Below are 21,726 nucleotides of genomic sequence, written 5' to 3'. Positions count from 1 at the left end.
GGACTGGAAGCCATCCAGAGGGACCTGGACAAGCTCAAGGAGTGGACCTGTGTGAACTTCTTGAGGTTCAGCAGGGCCAAGTGCAGGGTCCTGCCCCCGGGTTGGGGTATCGATACAAGCTGGGGGATGAAGGGATTGAGAGCAGCCCTGAGGAGAAGGAACTGGGGCTACTGGTGGCTGAAAAGCTGGATGTGAGCTGGCAATGTGTGCTTGCAGCCCAGAAGGCCAACCGTATGCCGGGCTGCATTAAAAGAAGTATGGCTATCAGATTAAGGGAGGTGACTCTACCCCTCTGCTCCATTCTGGTGAGACCTCACCTGGAGTACTGTGTCCAGCTTTCTCCGGTAAAGACATGGACCTGCTGGAGCAGGTCTAGAGGGGGCCATAAAAATCATGAGAGGGCTGAAGCCACCTCTCCTGTGAAGACAAGCTCAGAGAGTTGGGGTGGTTCAGGCTGGAGAAGAGATGGCTCTGGACAGACCTTATTGCAGCCTTCCAGTACATAAAGGGGGTTTATAAGTAGTGGGGAAGCTGAGAAAGATGGGGACAGATGTTTTAGTAGGGCCTGTAGTGATAGGACAAGGGGAAATGGTTTTAAACTAAAAGCAGGTAGATTGAGACTAGATCTGAGGAGGAAATTTTCTACTGTGTGGGTGGTGAAACACTGGAACAGGTTGCCCAGTTAGTAGGTGCCCCATCCCTGGAAACATTCATATTGGACAGGACTCTGAGCAACCTGAGCTAGTTGAAGACTAGAGGACCTGTAAAGGTCCCTTCCAACCCACGCTATTCTATGATTCTATGTTTTTTTTCCAAAAAAAGCTAAAGCTAAATCTACTTACTCTGAGCAACCTGAGCTAGTTGAAGACTAGAGGACCTGTAAAGGTCCCTTCCAACCCACGCTATTCTATGATTCTATGGTTTTTTTTTCCAAAAAAAAGCTAAAGCTAAATCTACTTTAAAAAATGTAAAATAAGCTGTTTGACATACATATTAAGTATTTCAATGTGTTGGATCACAGTCAGAGCCTGATCGTTCTGGAAAGTTTTAGCAATTAACTGATAATTAACTCAATCCAGTTTATGTTGAAAAAGGACATCTTTCCCCAATTGCCCACTAATTTATTTACAATATAGTAAATAGCCTGTGTTCACAAGTTTCTCTTTTGAGTGCAGGAAGTTTCCAAAGAGGCATGCTTTCCATACTGACGTGGAACATGTCCTGTTTCAGAAGAGTGTGCCATGCTGGACAGGGCACAACCCACAGCTGTGAAACCAGTCTGCTCTACTGAGGCTATTTGTGTGCATGGGTTGGGGGGGAGGAGGAGGTGAGTGGAAAATCACAAATTAACTTGATATGGTGTCTGAACCTTGTAATGAACCAAGGGTCACAGAAAATAGCAACTTCTTAAACCCTTTGATCTGTATGTTCTCCTGTTTTTCTGAGTCCAAAACCCCTCCATTTTGGCAATATTTCAAAAAAAAGAATTCACTGCAAAATAAACATTGTGTATTGCATTTTGAAAGATAGATTTTGAAGAAATAGTAAAAATACCTATCGCTGGACTCTTTTAAAGCATGTAAATATTGTGCATTTTGAAAGATAGATTTTGAAGAAATAATAAAAATACCTATTGCTGGACTCTTTTAAAGCATGTAAATATTAAGTGTCTTAAAATACTGTAAAAATTGTTTTAGTTGTATCATTGATCTATTACTGATAGCTTCTTCCTTTTAAGAAGTAGATTAGTATGGATGGCACTATAAATTGCCATAAAATACTTCCAGATCACTTGGATCTTGTTTAAACCACCAGCTTTGTATAGCCCTGCTATAGCAACAGATATATAATCCTAGGCTTACGACAGCATCTCAGAGGCAGCTCTGAATTTCTCTACACTGTTTATTGCTTGGTGAAATGTGGTCATGTTGCCAGGGATGCTGGAGTGGGCTGGAATATCTCTGGAATTAACAACCTGGGCAATTGACCTTTCAGGTTCCTACTGCAAATGAGGTGAAAGACAGAAATATACCAAGGTTGGGTTGTAAGGAGCAGAATAGTTTCTTTTTGAAAAAAACCCCAACTTTCCGTTCTCACACTGTACCAAATCATGAACCAGGGAGAGAGGCTTGTGGAGAAGAGTGAAAAGTCTCTTCATCTTCCTGCCTCAAATATTCTGGTCTATACTATTTCTGTGTACTACAAGTGGTTGGTGTGCTCCCTGAGAGCTGTGTTAGTCTCTTCTATGGGCAGGTTTAGCTTATTTTTAGAGGGCTCTAACCAGCATGTTGTCTTGTCACTTTCTCATGCTTTCCTGTTAGGGCAGACCTGGTGACTCTTTAGAGGATGCCAGGATGCAGGGTGATGGGCAGTGTCTGTGAATACTGGAGCAGCTGGGGTGGTTGCACTCAGCCTGTAGTGAAATGGTTTACTCTACCTGATGCAAAGTCACGGGGCAGCAGGCACAGATGGTGATGTTGGCCATCTCTTGAAGTGAGCAGTGACTGCTGCAGCACCCAAACTCATGGCACAACTCCAGAGTCTGCCTTCTCTTTTCCATTACATCTGCCTCTGAGACCTATGTTGAGTTGGAAACACTTATCTACATCTCACACCACCCAGCATGTCTCCCCAATGGCAGATGAAATTGCTTCTGATGAACAGACTTCTCTGGCACCAATAAGCTATTAAAAAAAACCCCACAAACTCTAGCCATATTATGAAATACGATTTGAGTCAGAAATTTCATACAGGTGTCTGGCTAAATCATGGCAAAATTGTGAAACTGCAGGGGAGTAAATGAAGACCAAGCCCATGCTAATTTAAGGGATTTATAGTCAAAAGAATAATGCTACTTGAAGGCAATGTCTGTTAAAAGGTAGCTGATAGCTCTCTTTTGTCTTCTATGAAATTGAAGCTGTGGAAATAATGATGTTTCCATGTTAACTGTGTCAGAACAAACATGAGAATGCCTCTTGTGTGGCAGGCATAGGTGTTATTTCTACTTCACAGGAATTAGATTTATTCCTACTGATCCTGGAAAACTAATTTATGTAAGAGACACAACTGGGGACTGGTTTACTTTGTTTCAAGAGCATTAAGGAGTTTTGCAATCAGAGGCTCCGTCGGGTATACATATTTAACAAAAGGAAAGTAATACCGTGAGACCAGATTCTTTTGTTTTGCATTTGGCATTGAAAGAGGAAGATGTGATTTGCAGTCGCTTCCAGCTACACCAGTATGTGATGGTGAAAGTTGGCAGCAGCTGCTACTTAGCTATCTGTGTTCCTTCCATCAGAGTTTTGCTTCTAATGCTGGAGATTGGAACCCCCAAGGGAGGACAAAATGTCCCCAAAGGGTGGCAGTATGAACACGTTCTGCTGTCCCCGTGAGATGACGTCTGTAGGTTTACGGCTTCTCCTTTTGGTACGGAATAATGGAGTGTGCCTGACTAAGATCATATTGTTTTGGAAAATGGAAAATCTGCAAGGGTGAGAGAAAATCTTGTATTGTCACCCATGTGATAACTGTGTCTCATGATGGTAAGTCATCAAGACCAGGGCACACTTTTGATTTATTTTTATGTTGAAATCTAGTATCAATGTCTTAAATACTTCAGATTTGGTCATGCTCATGTTTGTAGCTACATAGTTCAAGCATAATTGCAACTTTTCTTATTTAATTTCCTTCTCATCATTGCCTGCTTTGCTATAGGCTACTCATAACATTGCAAATTTTAGAGTAAATTTAATACAACACTTGCAGTGGAATTAAATGACCTTTGATGCTAGTATTGGTATTGTAAATTAGATCTCACTGAGATTTGGTTGAGTAGTACCAATGTGACTGCTTAGTGAGTCTGTCCAGTTACTGCCTCCCGACGTAAGCAAGCATGGTTGATCTGCTGTGCTCAACACATCCTCAGTATTAAACTGGATTGAACTGTGAGATTAGTGATTAAAAATGTTTCCTATATTTCAGATTTGACTCCAGTTCTGGTAGCTGAGGTAGTTTCAAAAATAGGAAGAAAATTTAGACCTGTTTCTCTTTTTCATTTGTGGTTGTGTGTTGTTCGTTTGTATTTGGTTTTTTTCCTTCTTGGGGGTCGTGAGAATGGGCCTATGTAGGTCAGGATCACCTACTCCAGAAAACTAAGATTATGGTTGTGTAAAATGATTAAAAAAAGAGAAAAGGTGGTGTGGGGAAAATTAATATCTGGGTAAGGAGATGGGAAGTAGTGGCAAAGTGAGACAGGAGAGAACCATATGTTTCAGTACTTCACTAATCATGGTGGAAAGATCACTTAAGATGTAAAATGACCATAAAACTTTATTTTTAAGTAGATTTGAAGAGTTGCTTTTTTATTTTGCAATAAATTAAACAGAAAAGATGCTACATACCTGACTGTTGAATACAAACTTAGTAAAAATACAGCTTATACAATTCTTATATAATTTAAAATATGTCAACTTATAATATATTTACATAGCATAATAGCATCACGGAGCTGCAGTCACACTTATTAACACTTCACAGATTAAAAAAGGCATTAATCAGTCTTTTCTGGGCATTCTCTTGTTATGCAAAAAAAGTCAGTCATCCTTATTTTTCTTCTGAACTTGATAATCTTTTTCCAGCATTCAGCTTGCCAGTCTTGCACTTCCTAATAATCAGCAGTTCTTTGGGATCTAAGACTTGGTTCAATGTTCACAGTGTAGTTCAAACAATAAATAGTATCCATACCCTGTCTTGACTCCATGGCGTATGGGAGGAGAAGATTTTTCTCCCCCTGCTTCTCTCACCCTTGTAACAGTCTTGCCGGCTTTTATCCTGTGTTCTCTTGGCTGTGGAGCTGCTTGCATCTCCCTCATAGCCCTCCTTCCAAAGCAGGGGTTCTTCTTGCTGAGGTCCAACCACCCTGAAGGATCTCTCCACAGGATATTTGTCTCTTCACTGCCTCAAACGCTTCATTTTGAAGTGTTGGTTTGCAGCTGGTTCAAAAGGTTCAGGTATGCTTTGGATTTCAAAAATCTGGGATATGAATCCCTTTCCATGAGGATGTACACAGTTCTCTGGGCTTCATCAAAACTCGTGTGAGTTGGGTCTTGCGCCTTTTTGGCTGTTGCTTCCCTCATCTGATAGTCAATATTGATCTGGAAAGTGAAAACCAAATGCCATCAACATCTAAAAATGTATTTTCTATATATCTGCCACTTTGTTTTGTCTAATAAGCAAATTTGCAGCCTTAGAACTCAGTGTGATAGTTCAACATCAGAACTGCAAAATGCAGTTTAAAGCTTATGTTCCAGTTATGCACAAAAATAGCTACTTACTATAGAAATTCAGTTTCTTATGGAGTCAGAAGTAACACAACTGATCAATGGTGTAAGAGAGGAACAACCTCCAATTAAACCTCCAGTTAAAATAATAGCAGAAAGCTTGTGTAGAATGCGAGTCTCCAGTTTGAAATACGATCAACATATACATCGTGTGACTCTGCTGGTGAGATCTGATAATCTCACAGCCAAAGACAGTAATGATGCAAGTACACCATAAAAACATGCCTCTGTCTTTGTCGTATGTAACTGAATGAATGTGTGAGCATTTCAGTGAAGCTACACTTCTATCTTCTGATTTCTAGAATCCTTGTTCACAGATTAACTTTGTACATACCTGTTTAACAGCATCTGACTGAACAAACTCCTCATAAATCCTTTCTGCTTTGCCATGTAAGTGATCAGACTTGGTTTTCTTGTAATCCTCACAAGCCAACCAGAACTCGATATTTTCCTCGCTGAACTCTGACTTCAGGAATTCCCGAAAGACACCTTGTCCACCTAAAGCCAACACAAATACATCATCATTAAATACATATTTGTGACCAAGGAGGATAAAATAAATATCAGGAGTTGTATTGAAATCTGTTATAAAATTTTGCCAAATTCACTGTTCTTCTATTCTTCAAGATACTACAGATACTCTAATATTAAGGGTGATGGGAGTCTTCCTAATTAGGTTCAGTGTATTTTAGGTCTAGAACACAGGTACTAAAATACATCAATGGATTCTAGTCCTCCCTAAATGGATTGTCTGAGGGTACAAGTGGAGAGAAAATTCCAAATTAAACTGATGTGTTATGCAAGGACAGAAGACTAGTCAAAAAGCAGTGGATTGAGCCATTTGAAGTTTATTTGCTGTAGTGGGAGTATGAAATGGAAGGAAAAAGACCCCAAACTTGGAAGAGAAGCTGTAACAGTATCTGTTACACTGGAGCTGTAAATAACTGAAATGCAACTGGCCATTCTCTGACAGTGTTTGCAGAATGCTACAGCTTTGCCTATTTGGTGAGATTAGATAAAATTTTGTTTTCAAAACAAGGTCATACTGAAGTAGTAGACTTACTTTGGCTGGCCAAGAGCTTTTCCAAAGACTGGGACCACTGTATTACTTCCTCTGCAGAAAGCCTAAGATGACAAGAAAAAGAAAATATTTTAGGCAAGAAACCATGTCGGATTGTTTACAAGTTTAAAAAAGACATTTTCAAATTTTATCATTTATTTTTCTATTCTAGGAATATGTACCAGGTATTTATTAAATTTACTACTTTCTCATAATCTGAGACCCTGGAGGCAAGCCCACTTTGAAAAAAATAATCAGAGAGATGGAAAAACAAAAATGATGGTGTTATACTGAATTCTGTTCCCAGAAAGATGAGCTTTTACTGTAACTATGACCAAATAATTTTGTATCTGTACTTTGGTTTCCATATTCCTGAAAAAAGAATGGTAATATCCTTGCTCTTCACTTAAATGTGAAGCATCGTTTCTTGTAAATCTTTACAGAATGGATACAACGTTCCTCTGAAGAAAACAGATTTACTGATGTGCCTTCTCCCTCATTGTTTGATACAAATACATCACTAAAAAAAAATCCTTAATTCCATCAATAGTTTCTACTTGCTAATGTTCACTTCTTTTGTATTTTGGAAATTCTAGGCATTAGTAGAATGTTTGTTTTTCTAGAAGTAGTTTAGAAATTAATAAAATAGTTTACTATATAGTAATCTAGCTATAGTTATATTTTGTTATATCTTACTGTATCTCAGTACTTACATGACATTTCTGGAGTTAGAAGTCTTGATCCCAGATTCAATATGTGGTACCATGGACTTCAAATAATTTTTGAGATCTGCACCACTGAAACCAATGAACAGACATTTTTGTAATCCATTAAAATTGCAGTTGCATTTCAATTCTACTTAAACTTCTTAAAACTTTTGAACAGAGACAGACAGCTCCATCCTATGGCTGAAGTCCGGGAAGTTACGTATCCAAGTAATTTTTTTGAAAAGACTAAGAGGCTCCCAGTGTGTCCAAAATCTACTCCCGAATACTGAAGGGAACCAATTCATTTGTATGCATCAGTTCAAGCCACTTTAAATGGTGCTGTAGTCCTGGGCTTTGAGCAGCCTTTGCAGTCATTTAGCCTGAAACACGGTGCTAATTCGTAATCTCCAAGATTCTAGTGTTATTTGCATTTCTAATAAATTAGAGTTTATACTAAGATGTATATACTTACAAAGCCTTTTGCTTCTTCTTATGGATTTTGCCTTCTGCAAGCTTGCAATCTTCTTTTCCATTTAATTCAGTCATGTTGTTGTGGTGAAAAAAGAATCCTGGCATTTTACTTAACTTTAATGTGAAGCGACTTGCAACAATAATCCTCCAAGCACCAAATGTCAGTTCACTGACTCTGCTACCGCCTTTTATTGACGCAGGCAGCCCTGCTAGTCGGTGTGAACAGATCTGTTTATCATGTATCCTCACCACAAACTGTGGAAGTTCCCTTTTTTTCAGTGCACAGTGACGTGAGTCTTTCTCAAAAGAAAACAGACAGCGGTGTCTCGTGGTTGAGGTTAAACCGGATGAGACTGTGTTACTTTGGGTTTGTTTTGTGTGTCTGTGTATGTCTGTGTTACCAAAAAAAAAAATATCCTCTCTAGAACTTTGAATTCTCGTCCCTTTCTGATTGGTGCTTTCAAATCAGAAGTACTTCTTGGTTTTATCAATTGAGCTGCAAATACTGTAGTTTTATCTTGACAAAATTCATCTGCTAACATGCCTCTGTTCTGAAATTTCATACTTCACAATTGATTTGATGGGTTCAGTGGAATATTAGAAAAAAGTAATTCGAGATATGCCAGTATTGAAGTTCCATGTGCAACAAGCTATTTGCAAGTCAACAGTTGCTCTTCAAACTAGACTACTATGTTAGATAGAGAAATCTGATTTTTTTAGACACCTGCGCTGTGAAAACCTTTAGAAGTGGTTTTGATAGTAAAGGGTTTTGAACTAGCAAAAACTTATTTAATTTGGTTCAATTTTTCTAAGTCAGATTATTTGAAAGCACACTGCCATATTTCAGGAATGCATCTACAATTTTAAGTGATTGGCATGTGTAAAGATTGATTTAATTTAAAATTTAAAAATTGTTGTTTGTAAAGACAATGTGAACACTACAATGTGTTTGGGGGAGGTTTGCATTCTTCGTGTACACTTGAGTTCACTGCAAGAACAAACTATAGATACAAAGCAAGATGAAGAATAATTGTTACCCTCTATTTATCTGTCTGGGTTGATGATTTAGAGGTTTAAGAACTTAATCTGGTTCCTGAGCATGCCAAGTTTTGCTTGTTTGTTGTTTTTTGTTTTTCTGGGAAGTTTAAAAGATTTTATTTTGTTGAATAACGCATACAACTTTGATTACTTACAAATCATTCATGAGCTATTTATACAGGGCTGCATATGATTATGGTAACTGTGAACTTGCTCACATATCACAGTTCACTATGAAACTGTAGGTAAAAAAGGGCTCAGGGAGACTGAAAGCTGCCTGCAGACAGATGTGCATGCAAGGACAGACAGTTTGCATCAGGGTGGTTTCAACCACAGGAGGCTACTGATCCTCTGAATATTAGCAGTGACATAAATGTGTCTGCATAGGCTGTACTGCAGGAAATGTTTCTCTTCATGCTATCAGGTAAACAATGACCTTTGTAAAGCAGAGGTATTTATTAACTGTTCATAACCTCCTGAACACGGCCAGACAGGAAGAGATGTTATCAGTACCATATTTGTTTTCATACCTAGCTTGCCAGTTTTTGACATTCTGCCCCATCTGTGTCTCATTGCATTTCTTCAGTTGCTAGCTGTCCTCAGTGAATTATTGTGAGGATTATAGAGATACTGCATCCAAACTCTTCTCAGAAGGGTGCAATAATAGGGTAATAGACACAAGTTGCCTCAAGGGAAAATCCCTATTTTTTTACCACATCTCTCTGTACCATTTTGAAGCCTCAGACTAAAAGGTGGAAATGTCTTCAACTTATTATAAGTTCATTATTAGTATTATAAGCAAGTATACGTCATCCATCAGTTAAGTTCTGTGAGTCTAAGAGGGACTAGATAGAGTTTCTCTCCTGAAGGACAAGATGCTTTGCTTGTTTGTGCCTACTATCATTATGTAATGTGCGTATCGATGCACATTACAGGTATTGCTTAAGACTTACCACATGAAAGGGATTACCAGGTGCTACTGCATGGACTTTGTATTTCACCTTCTTGCAATAAATATTCTCCTGAGTAAATAAACAATAATAATATTCTTGTCACTTACATCCAGGTAATGCTGCTGTCACACAATATTTGAATTGTTTTCCAGGTACTTTATTTGGTAGAAGAGATCAGTTACATTAATATTAGACAACAGTGCAGGGTGAAATAGATTAATTGCAATGTGGGCTTTGGCCTTGCTATCCTAAAGGGTTTTGAAATGAGGCCTCTGCAGAGGCCACAAGCTTGTTTCTGTCACAGTGTGTGAATTACCTTGGCTTACATCTGACAAACTTCTGTGAGTCTGAGGTCTTTACCAATTTCATCTCTGTACAGTCTATTCTACTCCTGATGTTCTTGTTGTGAGACCAGTAGACGATGATGATGCTTTTCTTGATAATGTTGCACTGAATGCACTCAAGAATTTTGATGTTAACACACATCAACAGAAAAAAATGCAGATTTTTTTTTTTCTGGCTGCACTTGTTACAGGTTGGGGGAATTTTGGAATAGGTGGGAGGTGAAGTACATTCAAGGAAAATGCTTGTTTGTGGAAAGTTTGTATATAGCCCCTTGGAAGATATTGCACTCCTGGGTACTGGGGGAGGTATTAGCCTTTACTTTTAGGATCCTGGTGCTACTGGACTTGAAGGCAGCCCAAAGGGAAGGAGGAACAGGCGGAGTGCTGTACTGTAAAGGAGGAAAAAGTTGCAGTTTCCAAGCAGACCACCTGGCATTAGCTGATGTTCTGATGTTCTGCTGTTCTCATATTCTGAATTTATAATGCACTTAATATACTAATATTATGTCCTGACCCTTGAAGCTGTCATCTGAGAGTCCTCTCAAGTCTTCCAAATCAGTAAGCCTAGGTCTCTGGACTACTACTGCTGCTCTTTATCCCTCTGCAAAGAAAATCAATGCTGCCTCTCTGGTTCACGCTAAGCCAGGTCTATTTGTTAACTGATGTAAAGATTCAATTAAGTTTGGCAAAAGTAGAAAGAAGAGCTTTGGATTTCAAAAATCTGGGATATGAATCCCTTTCCATGAGGATGTACACAGTTCTCTGGGCTTCATCAAAACTCGTGTGAGTTGGGTCTTGCGCCTTTTTGGCTGTTGCTTCCCTCATCTGATAGTCAATATTGATCTGGAAAGTGAAAACCAAATGCCATCAACATCTAAAAATGTATTTTCTATATATCTGCCACTTTGTTTTGTCTAATAAGCAAATTTGCAGCCTTAGAACTCAGTGTGATAGTTCAACATCAGAACTGCAAAATGCAGTTTAAAGCTTATGTTCCAGTTATGCACAAAAATAACTACTTACTATAGAAATTCAGTTTCTTATGGAGTCAGAAGTAACACAACTGATCAATGGTGTAAGAGAGGAACAACCTCCAATTAAACCTCCAGTTAAAATAATAGCAGAAAGCTTGTGTAGAATGCGAGTCTCCAGTTTGAAATACGATCAACATATACATCGTGTGACTCTGCTGGTGAGATCTGATAATCTCACAGCCAAAGACAGTAATGATGCAAGTACACCATAAAAACATGCCTCTGTCTTTGTCGTATGTAACTGAATGAATGTGTGAGCATTTCAGTGAAGCTACACTTCTATCTTCTGATATCTAGAATCCTTGTTCACAGATTAACTTTGCACATACCTGTTTAACAGCATCTGACTGAACAAACTCCTCATAAATCCTTTCTGCTTTGCCATGTAAGTGATCAGACTTGGTTTTCTTGTAATCCTCACAAGCCAACCAGAACTCGATATTTTCCTCGCTGAACTCTGACTTCAGGAATTCCCGAAAGACACCTTGTCCACCTAAAGCCAACACAAATACATCATCATTAAATACATATTTGTGACCAAGGAGGATAAAATAAATATCAGGAGTTGTATTGAAATCTGTTATAAAATTTTGCCAAATTCACTGTTCTTCTATTCTTCAAGATACTACAGATACTCTAATATTAAGGGTGATGGGAGTCTTCCTAATTAGGTTCAGTGTATTTTAGGTCTAGAACACAGGTACTAAAATACATCAATGGATTCTAGTCCTCCCTAAATGGATTGTCTGAGGGTACAAGTGGAGAGAAAATTCCAAATTAAACTGATGTGTTATGCAAGGACAGAAGACTAGTCAAAAAGCAGTGGATTGAGCCATTTGAAGTTTATTTGCTGTAGTGGGAGTATGAAATGGAAGGAAAAAGACCCCAAACTTGGAAGAGAAGCTGTAACAGTATCTGTTACACTGGAGCTGTAAATAACTGAAATGCAACTGGCCATTCTCTGACAGTGTTTGCAGAATGCTACAGCTTTGCCTATTTGGTGAGATTAGATAAAATTTTGTTTTCAAAATAAGGTCATACTGAAGTAGTAGACTTACTTTGGCTGGCCAAGAGCTTTTCCAAAGACTGGGACCACTGTATTACTTCCTCTGCAGAAAGCCTAAGATGACAAGAAAAAGAAAATATTTTAGGCAAGAAACCATGTCGGATTGTTTACAAGTTTAAAAAAGACATTTTCAAATTTTATCATTTATTTTTCTATTCTAGGAATATGTACCAGGTATTTATTAAATTTACTACTTTCTCATAATCTGAGACCCTGGAGTCAAGCCCACATTGAAAAAAATAATCAGAGAGATGGAAAAACAAAAACGATGGTGTTATCCTGAATTCTGTTCCCAGAAAGATGAGCTTTTACTGTAACTATGACCAAATAATTTTGTATCTGTACTTTGGTTTCCATATTCCTGAAAAAAGAATGGTAATATCCTTGCTCTTCACTTAAATGTGAAGCATCGTTTCTTGTAAATCTTTACAGAATGGATACAACGTTCCTCTGAAGAAAACAGATTTACTGATGTGCCTTCTCCCTCATTGTTTGATACAAATACATCACTAAAAAAAAATCCTTAATTCCATCAATAGTTTCTACTTGCTAATGTTCACTTCTTTTGTATTTTGGAAATTCTAGGCATTAGTAGAATGTTTGTTTTTCTAGAAGTAGTTTAGAAATTAATAAAATAGTTTACTATATAGTAATCTAGCTATAGTTATATTTTGTTATATCTTAGTGTATTTCAGTACTTACATGACATTTCTGGAGTTAGAAGTCTTGATCCCAGATTCAATATGTGGTACCATGGACTTCAAATAATTTTTGAGATCTGCACCACTGAAACCAATGAACAGACATTTTTGTAATCCATTAAAATTGCTGTAGTCCTGGGCTTTGAGCAGCCTTTGCAGTCGTTTAGCCTGAAACACGGTGCTAATTCGTAATCTCCAAGATTCTAGTGTTATTTGCATTTCTAATAAATTAGAGTTTATACTAAGATGTATATACTTACAAAGCCTTTTGCTTCTTCTTATGGATTTTGCCTTCTGCAAGCTTGCAATCTTCTTTTCCATTTAATTCAGTCATGTTGTTGTGGTGAAAAAAGAATCCTGGCATTTTACTTAACTTTAATGTGAAGCGACTTGCAACAATAATCCTCCAAGCACCAAATGTCAGTTCACTGACTCTGCTACCGCCTTTTATTGACGCAGGCAGCCCTGCTAGTCGGTGTGAACAGATCTGTTTATCATGTATCCTCACCACAAACTGTGGAAGTTCCCTTTTTTTCAGTGCACAGTGACGTGAGTCTTTCTCAAAAGAAAACAGACAGCGGTGTCTCGTGGTTGAGGTTAAACCGGATGAGACTGTGTTACTTTGGGTTTGTTTTGTGTGTCTGTGTATGTCTGTGTTACCAAAAAAAAAAAATATCCTCTCTAGAACTTTGAATTCTCGTCCCTTTCTGATTGGTGCTTTCAAATCAGAAGTACTTCTTGGTTTTATCAATTGAGCTGCAAATACTGTAGTTTTATCTTGACAAAATTCACCTGCTAACATGCCTCTGTTCTGAAATTTCATACTTTACAATTGATTTGATGGGTTCAGTGGAATATTAGAAAAAAGTAATTCGAGATATGCCAGTATTGAAGTTCCATGTGCAACAAGCTATTTGCAAGTCAACAGTTGCTCTTCAAACTAGACTACTATGTTAGATAGAGAAATCTGATTTTTTTAGACACCTGCGCTGTGAAAACCTTTAGAAGTGGTTTTGATAGTAAAGGGTTTTGAACTAGCAAAAACTTATTTAATTTGGTTCAATTTTTCTAAGTCAGATTATTTGAAAGCACACTGCCATATTTCAGGAATGCATCTACAATTTTAAGTGATTGGCATGTGTAAAGATTGATTTAATTTAAAATTTAAAAATTGTTGTTTGTAAAGACAATGTGAACACTACAATGTGTTTGGGGGAGGTTTGCATTCTTCGTGTACACTTGAGTTCACTGCAAGAACAAACTATAGATACAAAGCAAGATGAAGAATAATTGTTACCCTCTATTTAATAATCTGTCTGGGTTGATGATTTAGAGGTTTAAGAACTTAATCTGGTTCCTGAGCATGCCAAGTTGTTACCCTCTATTTAATAATCTGTCTGGGTTGATGATTTAGAGGTTTAAGAACTTAAGCTTAAGTTCCTGAGCATGCCAATTTTTGCTTGTTTGTTGTTTTTTGTTTTTCTGGGAAGTTTAAAAGATTTTATTTTGTTGAATAACGCATACAACTTTGATTACTTACAAATCATTCATGAGCTATTTATACAGGGCTGCATATGATTATGGTAACTGCGAACTTGCTCACATACCTACAGTTTCATAGTGAACTGTGATAAAAAAGGGCTCAGGGAGACTGAAAGCTGCCTGCAGACAGATGTGCATGCAAGGACAGACAGTTTGCATCAGGGTGGTTTCAACCACAGGAGGCTACTGATCCTCTGAATATTAGCAGTGACATAAATGTGTCTGCATAGGCTGTACTGCAGGAAATGTTTCTCTTCATGCTATCAGGTAAACAATGACCTTTGTAAAGCAGAGGTATTTATTAACTGTTCATAACCTCCTGAACACGGCCAGACAGGAAGAGATGTTATCAGTACCATATTTGTTTTCATACCTAGCTTGCCAGTTTTTGACATTCTGCCCCATCTGTGTCTCATTGCATTTCTTCAGTTGCTAGCTGTCCTCAGTGAATTATTGTGAGGATTATAGAGATACTGCATCCAAACTCTTCTCAGAAGGGTGCAATAATAGGGTAATAGACACAAGTTGCCTCAAGGGAAAATCCCTATTTTTTTACCACATCTCTCTGTACCATTTTGAAGCCTCAGACTAAAAGGTGGAAATGTCTTCAACTTATTATAAGTTCATTATTAGTATTATAAGCAAGTATACGTCATCCATCAGTTAAGTTCTGTGAGTCTAAGAGGGACTAGATAGAGTTTCTCTCCTGAAGGACAAGATGCTTTGCTTGTTTGTGCCTACTATCATTATGTAATGTGCGTATCGATGCACATTACAGGTATTGCTTAAGACTTACCACATGAAAGGGATTACCAGGTGCTACTGCATGGACTTTGTATTTCACCTTCTTGCAATAAATATTCTCCTGAGTAAATAAACAATAATAATATTCTTGTCACTTACATCCAGGTAATGCTGCTGTCACACAATATTTGAATTGTTTTCCAGGTACTTTATTTGGTAGAAGAGATCAGTTACATTAATATTAGACAACAGTGCAGGGTGAAATAGATTAATTGCAATGTGGGCTTTGGCCTTGCTATCCTAAAGGGTTTTGAAATGAGGCCTCTGCAGAGGCCACAAGCTTGTTTCTGTCACAGTGTGTGAATTACCTTGGCTTACATCTGACAAACTTCTGTGAGTCTGAGGTCTTTACCAATTTCATCTCTGTACAGTCTATTCTACTCCTGATGTTCTTGTTGTGAGACCAGTAGACGATGATGATGCTTTTCTTGATAATGTTGCACTGAATGCACTCAAGAATTTTGATGTTAACACACATCAACAGAAAAAAATGCAGATTTTTTTTTTTCTGGCTGCACTTGTTACAGGTTGGGGGAATTTTGGAATAGGTGGGAGGTGAAGTACATTCAAGGAAAATGCTTGTTTGTGGAAAGTTTGTATATAGCCCCTTGGAAGATATTGCACTCCTGGGTACTGGGGGAGGTATTAGCCTTTACTTTTAGGATCCTGGTGCTACTGGACTTGAAGGCAGCCCAAAGGGAAGGAGGAACAGGTGGAGTGCTGTACTGTAAAGGAGGAAAAAGTTGCAGTTTCCAAGCAGACCACCTGGCATTAGCTGATGTTCTGATGTTCTGCTGTTCTCATATTCTGAATTTATAATGCACTTAATATACTAATATTATGTCCTGACCCTTGAAGCTGTCATCTGAGAGTCCTCTCAAGTCTTCCAAATCAGTAAGCCTAGGTCTCTGGACTACTACTGCTGCTCTTTATCCCTCTGCAAAGAAAATCAATGCTGCCTCTCTGGTTCACGCTAAGCCAGGTCTATTTGTTAACTGATGTAAAGATTCAATTAAGTTTGGCAAAAGTAGAAAGAAGACTGGGAGTTATGAGTATCTGATTTGGAGAAGGGATGAACAACGTGTATCTAGGAAGAAGTATGGCACCTAAACTTCTAGATTAGGGTCATATGAGGTGTAAAGACAATGTAAAGCAACAATATCCTCATATTCTGCAGTAAGGCTTGCTTAAACTCTGCAAAACTAAGGTCTACTGCATCCAGTAGCAGGTATCTCAACATAGGAGCTCAATTATTATTCACCTTTCATTTTTTTCCCACTGTGGACAACTGCTTTCTTCCTCTGAGTAACTGATCTTTGAGGCATCCTCTTTTTCTCCTGATGTAATATTTCACTGACTCTGATTCACACTTTCTATGCAAGCCTACTCATCTTTAAGATTTTGTTGAGTCCGATGCTAGTTTACCAGATTTCAAGAATGGGAAAAGTGTCTACAAGGCATAAGTATGTGTACAATTAAAGTGAGAGGAAAAAGAGAAACTATAAGATTAGTAAGGCTGAGAAGAATTTTTTTTTTGTTACTTGAGTTACATTCTGCTTCTGTAGACCACAGGAAACCAGGAAAACACCTGCATGGAATTTCCTAAATTAAAAATATTTCCTAACTATGAATGAGGTTATTGTAGAGGATCTTGCTTTAAGCAGGAATTGGACTAGATCACACAGATGGACTAGATGTTGATCCCCTCCAGCTTGCATGATGGTATAGTTCTGAATACCCTGACTTGACATTTGTAGAGTCAAAAGTGCTACTTACTCTCAACATATCTTTAAAGATATAATACTTCAAAATCGTATCTGTTCAGTCATATTCAGGTTCACTATCTTTGTTTCCTGTAGACAGAAGTGTAGTCCAGGCTCTGGTAGAATTTAACATAATACGAGGAATAGTTATGTCCTGACCCAGAGGAAAGCTTTCCACATAACTTCTGTCCTCCTAATCTGCTGGGTCTTTTTCAGTCTCATGAGATGGCTGGTAACAGACCTGTCTCTCTCATCTCTTACCATCTTGATCTACCTATATAATGGTTTGCTCTATTTCATGCAGAGTGTGATGGCTACTTGCTGATTGAAATACTTTCTTTTTTAATAATTAGTCTCTTTTTCTTCTATTATTATCATTACAAGAAATTGCAAAAAGTATTTTTTGAGTCTTACACTTTTAGAGCTTATTAGAATAACTTGATACAGAACCTGCTTTTTCCTAAAATTGGCATTGTCTCATTTGACTCTGTCCAATAAAAGGACACAGGATTATTTTTCGCAGCAACAGTAGCCCGGCCGACTATCACCAGCTGTTTTTTTTACTCTTTCCAGATCTCTGGTGGGTTAGTGATGAGTAATTCATTTAGCTTCTCAATGTGCAGAGAAGAAACTTGGAAATATTTGCTAATACTCAACCTGTTTCCATGCATTATCTCCCATTCTTTCCAGCCACCACTTGGTAGAGTTTAAGAGAGAAAACTTGAGAGTATTTCCAAGATTACAGCACTTGACAAGTTCAGTTAAAGCAAAGAGGATAAAAAGTCCCACGAACTCTCCAAGTGTCACTTGCTGGTGTAAATGATTTCAAGGTTCTCCTTCTGACTTCTGCTTTTATGTTTCACTTTGGTTGCCCTTGACTGGCTTTGCCCTCATTCATTCTTCATTTCAACCCAGTTTTGTTTCTGAGGCATTCTGGCTTAGGCAAGCTGTTAGCTTTCATGTATGGCCAATTTATAGCTTTACTGTAATCTTGCTGTTCATGGTATGCTTCTCTGGAGTTAGCTGGCCAAATGTGTGCTGGGCTGGAGGGCTGAACTCAAGTGCCTAGTCAAGTAATGCTGCCCCATTGCAGAATATCCATTTGCCGGTCATGTAGCTGAGCTTTAACTTAAGTATGAAAGCAAGTGATTTCTTTGAAATGCTCTTTTACATGACCTAAAGATGTAAACTACTGATAATCCATTGCTTAAGCGAAAGAGGCACTTAAAGGAAATAGAAACTAATTTATATATGAGAGGAAACTGTTAATTTTACAAAAAAGGGAGGGTGTTTTTGAGCGTCAGGGATAATAATTTGGAACATTACAATTTTCTCTAATATCATTAAGTCAATCTGTAATGTATTGATGGTATCTGTTAAGAATTTTCTTTAGATCTAATGTCTGCTACAAGCATTTTCTGGAATGAAATCCTAAAGGCACTGAGATTAAAATCTTGCTACTGTTTTTAGTGGTCTCATTTTTTGGCGTTGGACTGACTTGATTGAGATTTGGGGTTTTTTTTAAGAGATATTAATTTTGTTTGAACTTTCAGGTGTTCCTAATGTTAGCTTTTATTCCTAATTAATGCAATGGTAGTTTTATTTTTGCAACCATTGAGGCAAAGCCATGGCTGAATGGCATCAGACTTCTCCAAAATACAAGAGGACTTTAACATTTGAAAAATATCTGAACTCTAGTGCCAACGTTTGAGCAAGCAATGCCACAAGTTAAGCTTTGGGTAATGATCTTCCACTTGAAAAAGTCTTGTTGCATTTGCTCTGTGGGCAATATAAAATGAGTAAAGGACATACGTAGGTCAGTGTTTCAGCTCATGCGTGGACAGAACCAGAGACTTTGGAGGACAAGTGATCAGAGATTTCCTGAATTCTGTTTTACCTCTTTCACTTCCTCAGTATAAAATGGCTTCACAGAAACACTCCAGCAAACTGCCAGTTGGGTCCAAAATTGCCCCGTCTACTTCTGAAGTATCTGCAGAATATTTTTAGGGGAATTTTTTTAGGGGTTTCCCTCACTTCTGTAGACGACCTTGTGGAGTTTTTTTAAATGGTGACAGTGAAGAGGAGACCAGGCAGGAGCTCTAAATCACTGTGGAGAGCCTATCAGTGAAGTGTTCCCCGTTTTATGGATCGTATGGAGATTAAAATGTAGTCCATTCCCTGCATCCATTCTGGTATGCCTACTAGCGCGGTACAGATTACATCAGGTTTTTCCTTTGTCTGTTTCAACTTCTAAATATTTCCATGGGCACTGAGCTTCCAGCTTGTGTGACTTCAGTCATGTTATTAGTTTCTCCGGTTACTTCGTGTGGCTGTTGAGTCACCATTAGCTATTGGAAGCCTCCAATAAAAAACATTGCTGAATGTGAGTTTATGATTTATCTTTACAGAAAAATATTAACAACATTTTATGAGAAATATTGTTAGCATTAATAACTGTGTTTATAGTATAGAGTCAGTGCAAGGAGTTACATACATATATATATTTCCTTATCATACTGAAGCACATTTCACTGAGACACACATACCCAGTAAGTCTCCTTTTTCTTATAACCATTTCTTAATTAGAGTGTAATAAGCTTATACAGTTTATCAGAAATCAGATCCTTCTCATTCTGGGGGTTTCCATCTGAAATAAATTAACTGTTTAATTTCTGTGAAATCAGGGGAGTTTTGGTTCTCAGCTATACTGACTGACTGACACCTGGATTCAAATAAAAAAGAAAAAATGCAGTACAGTGACTTTTGGGTGCTGATGGTGATGCTTCCTGTGTCTGATGTTCGGTAGCGCAGGAAATGTGTTCATCATGCACCATCTGGGAAACGCACACATTTCTGATTACCTACACACATTTTTATGCAGTCGCACACTGATGCACTGAACCAGTGCATTGTTTCTTGTGTGTTATTAAGCAAAAAAAAATGTGAGAACAGGGCCTGAGGTACAGGTGTGTGAAGCAGAGTTTGCTGAGTGTTTTCATTGTGAACATGGAAATGTGATATGTGAGAACAATACAAGTTTAGCTTTTAAAATTTGCAGACTTCAGTTCCGTCTGAATCTTAATGGAGGAAAAAAAAGAGGCTTTTTCTCTCTTACTGTTCTAATAGATGGTAAAATTATGTATCCTTCACTTTTGAAATAACAAACAGTTTGATTGAACACAGCAAGCTAAAACTCCTGGTTTCCATTTTGAAAATGTTTTTAGGCACTTTTAAACAGGCAAAGTATTACTGAAGCATTTAGTTACTTAGTGATAAGGACTTTTCTGTAGAATCACAAACAGTTTTAAGTGTGTATTTTATACTTAGCATTACAAATTTCCTGGCTGAATTATTGCATCAGTACAGGCTCAGATAAGCTTTCACGTTGACCAAAGAAATCCTCACAGGGATGGGTTCATCCAAAGATTGCCTTGTTACTGGAAGCCACTCCAGACACAAGAAGGGTGTCTGGAGAGGAGTGTCGGTGTTGATGCTCAGGAAAACAGGCAGATATATCAGGAGACTATCTTGGCTAAGTAGGAAACTCACAACAGAGCTCAGATTCATAGAAGCAGCATACAGGGCGTCGAAGAGCAGACAGGCTACAAAGGAGGAATTTAGGAACATTGTCCAGGTGTGTAGGGATGATGTTGGAAAGCATCTTTATAGGGGAATTATGAAGAAGATGTAACGTTTTCCCCCTTAAGGGCAGTGGAGTGGGCTGCTTGAAGGGATGGATCATCTCCCGATGGGTGGACTAAAAACCTCCTGAGTTCCTTTCCAACCTGACTGATCCTGAGATCTTATCTATAACTATGAGTTAAAGCCACACTATAGAAGTTTAACCATTTAGAAAACTCCTGCTTAGGAAAGATTAGTAATTGTAGAAATTAATACAGGTTTCCAACTTGACTTTTTTGAATGAGAACTGCATACTGAAAGTACATCATGCAAATCACCATTTCCTCTATCTCCCTCTGAAAATACTTGCCAAGTATATGGGTGAAGTAGCAGAAAGTTACTTCTACAAATGGAAAAATGGAAGATATCTACATACTCTCCATTAAAATGCATAAAAATTTAAAAGCTATATGTTTTCTGAGCTGTTCTCTTAGAACCAGCTCTGTTTTGATGAACCAGGGAAGGAAGAGAGTTTAGTTCAATTTCCTGTCATTTACTTTGAATCTCAACTGCTGTCTGCTTTGAATTAACAGGTATTAGAATGTGTGCAACAGAAACACTTGAATTTCCTTATATGTGTCATATTTGCTGTTTTATGTGGCAGCTTGGTACTTTACAAGCTGTACCACAGAGACAGACCCCATCCATCCTATTAGTTTACCTCCCTGCCCTTCCATATGCCTTGCACCTGACATACTGTGATAGTACAGCTGAATCTTTGGTTTCCCTGACGCTCAAGAAGGTTGTTTCCTGCCAACTATGCTGCCTCCCTCAATCCATTTGACCTCTAAGGCAAAGCCAGTCCTGCTGCTGATTGCACAGTGAAACAAAAGCTGCTGCAGTGCCTTATGAGTTTGCACACTCCTCCCTGAAGAGCTTGGGCTGGCTGGGAAAGAGCTGATAACACTACTGCTATTTTAAGAGTTGCTGCTGCATGCATAAGAGCTGCAGGGGAAGAACTGAAAGGGAGGAGGAGGAAACAAGGAGAATAAGAGGGATCTGAGAATTTTGAGAGTCTCCGATGCTTGAGGAAGATGGAGCTAACACTAGACAATGTAAATGCTAAGAAGTTCTAATTTAGTCTGGGAAAAGCTTTTGACATGCTAGCAGGGTTATTAGTGTCAGTTTATTTAATGAGGAAGGAAGCCTGTAATAAATCATATCCAGAGAAATCATGGCTCAATGTCCAGACAGACATCAGTGAGGAGTGGTGTCCCTCAGGG

The 21,726-nt window shown here is 38.2% G+C and overlaps 1 protein-coding gene across 2 annotated transcripts; it reads right to left on the bottom strand.

The window, feature by feature from the left end:
- Nucleotides 1-4,332: 4,332 nt before the first annotated feature.
- RGS1 (regulator of G-protein signaling 1) lies at nt 4,333-13,121 on the bottom strand. Of its 2 annotated transcripts, XM_014943452.1 has the most exons (6): nt 12,974-13,121; nt 12,715-12,798; nt 12,005-12,066; nt 11,276-11,439; nt 10,634-10,755; nt 4,333-5,031 (listed from the first exon to the last, which is right to left on the bottom strand). In XM_014943452.1, the coding sequence occupies exons 1-6, from the start codon at nt 13,075-13,077 to the stop codon at nt 4,968-4,970; spliced, it is 600 nt and encodes a 199-aa protein (XP_014798938.1). In that variant the 5' UTR covers nt 13,078-13,121; the 3' UTR covers nt 4,333-4,967. The 2 variants fall into 2 exon arrangements, with proteins under 2 accessions (XP_014798938.1, XP_014798937.1); XM_014943451.1 differs by lacking the exons at nt 10,634-10,755; nt 11,276-11,439; nt 12,005-12,066; nt 12,715-12,798; nt 12,974-13,121 and adding exons at nt 5,674-5,837; nt 6,403-6,464; nt 7,113-7,196; nt 7,579-7,808 and having other exon boundaries at nt 4,333-5,153.
- Between the last annotated feature and the right edge of the window lie 8,605 nt (nt 13,122-21,726).

Source organism: Calidris pugnax, unplaced genomic scaffold, assembly GCF_001431845.1.
Source record: "Calidris pugnax isolate Ruff unplaced genomic scaffold, ASM143184v1 scaffold63, whole genome shotgun sequence".
Taxonomy (NCBI): Eukaryota; Metazoa; Chordata; class Aves; order Charadriiformes; family Scolopacidae; genus Calidris; species Calidris pugnax.
This window is presented reverse-complemented; position numbering and strand designations above follow the sequence as displayed.

Bases quoted from the DNA above. Each gene is read 5' to 3' on its own strand.
- RGS1 (XM_014943452.1), bottom strand. From the start codon at position 13,077: ATGCCAGGATTCTTTTTTCACCACAACAACATGACTGAATTAAATGGA. The intron at 12,799-12,973 runs GTAAGTATATAC...CATTGGTTTCAG, and splicing joins AAGAAGAAGCAAAAGGCTTT to TGGTGCAGATCTCAAAAATT. The intron at 5,032-10,633 runs ATTTTTGAAATC...TTCATATCCCAG, and splicing joins GAAAGGGATTCATATCCCAG to ATTTTTGAAATCCAAAGCAT.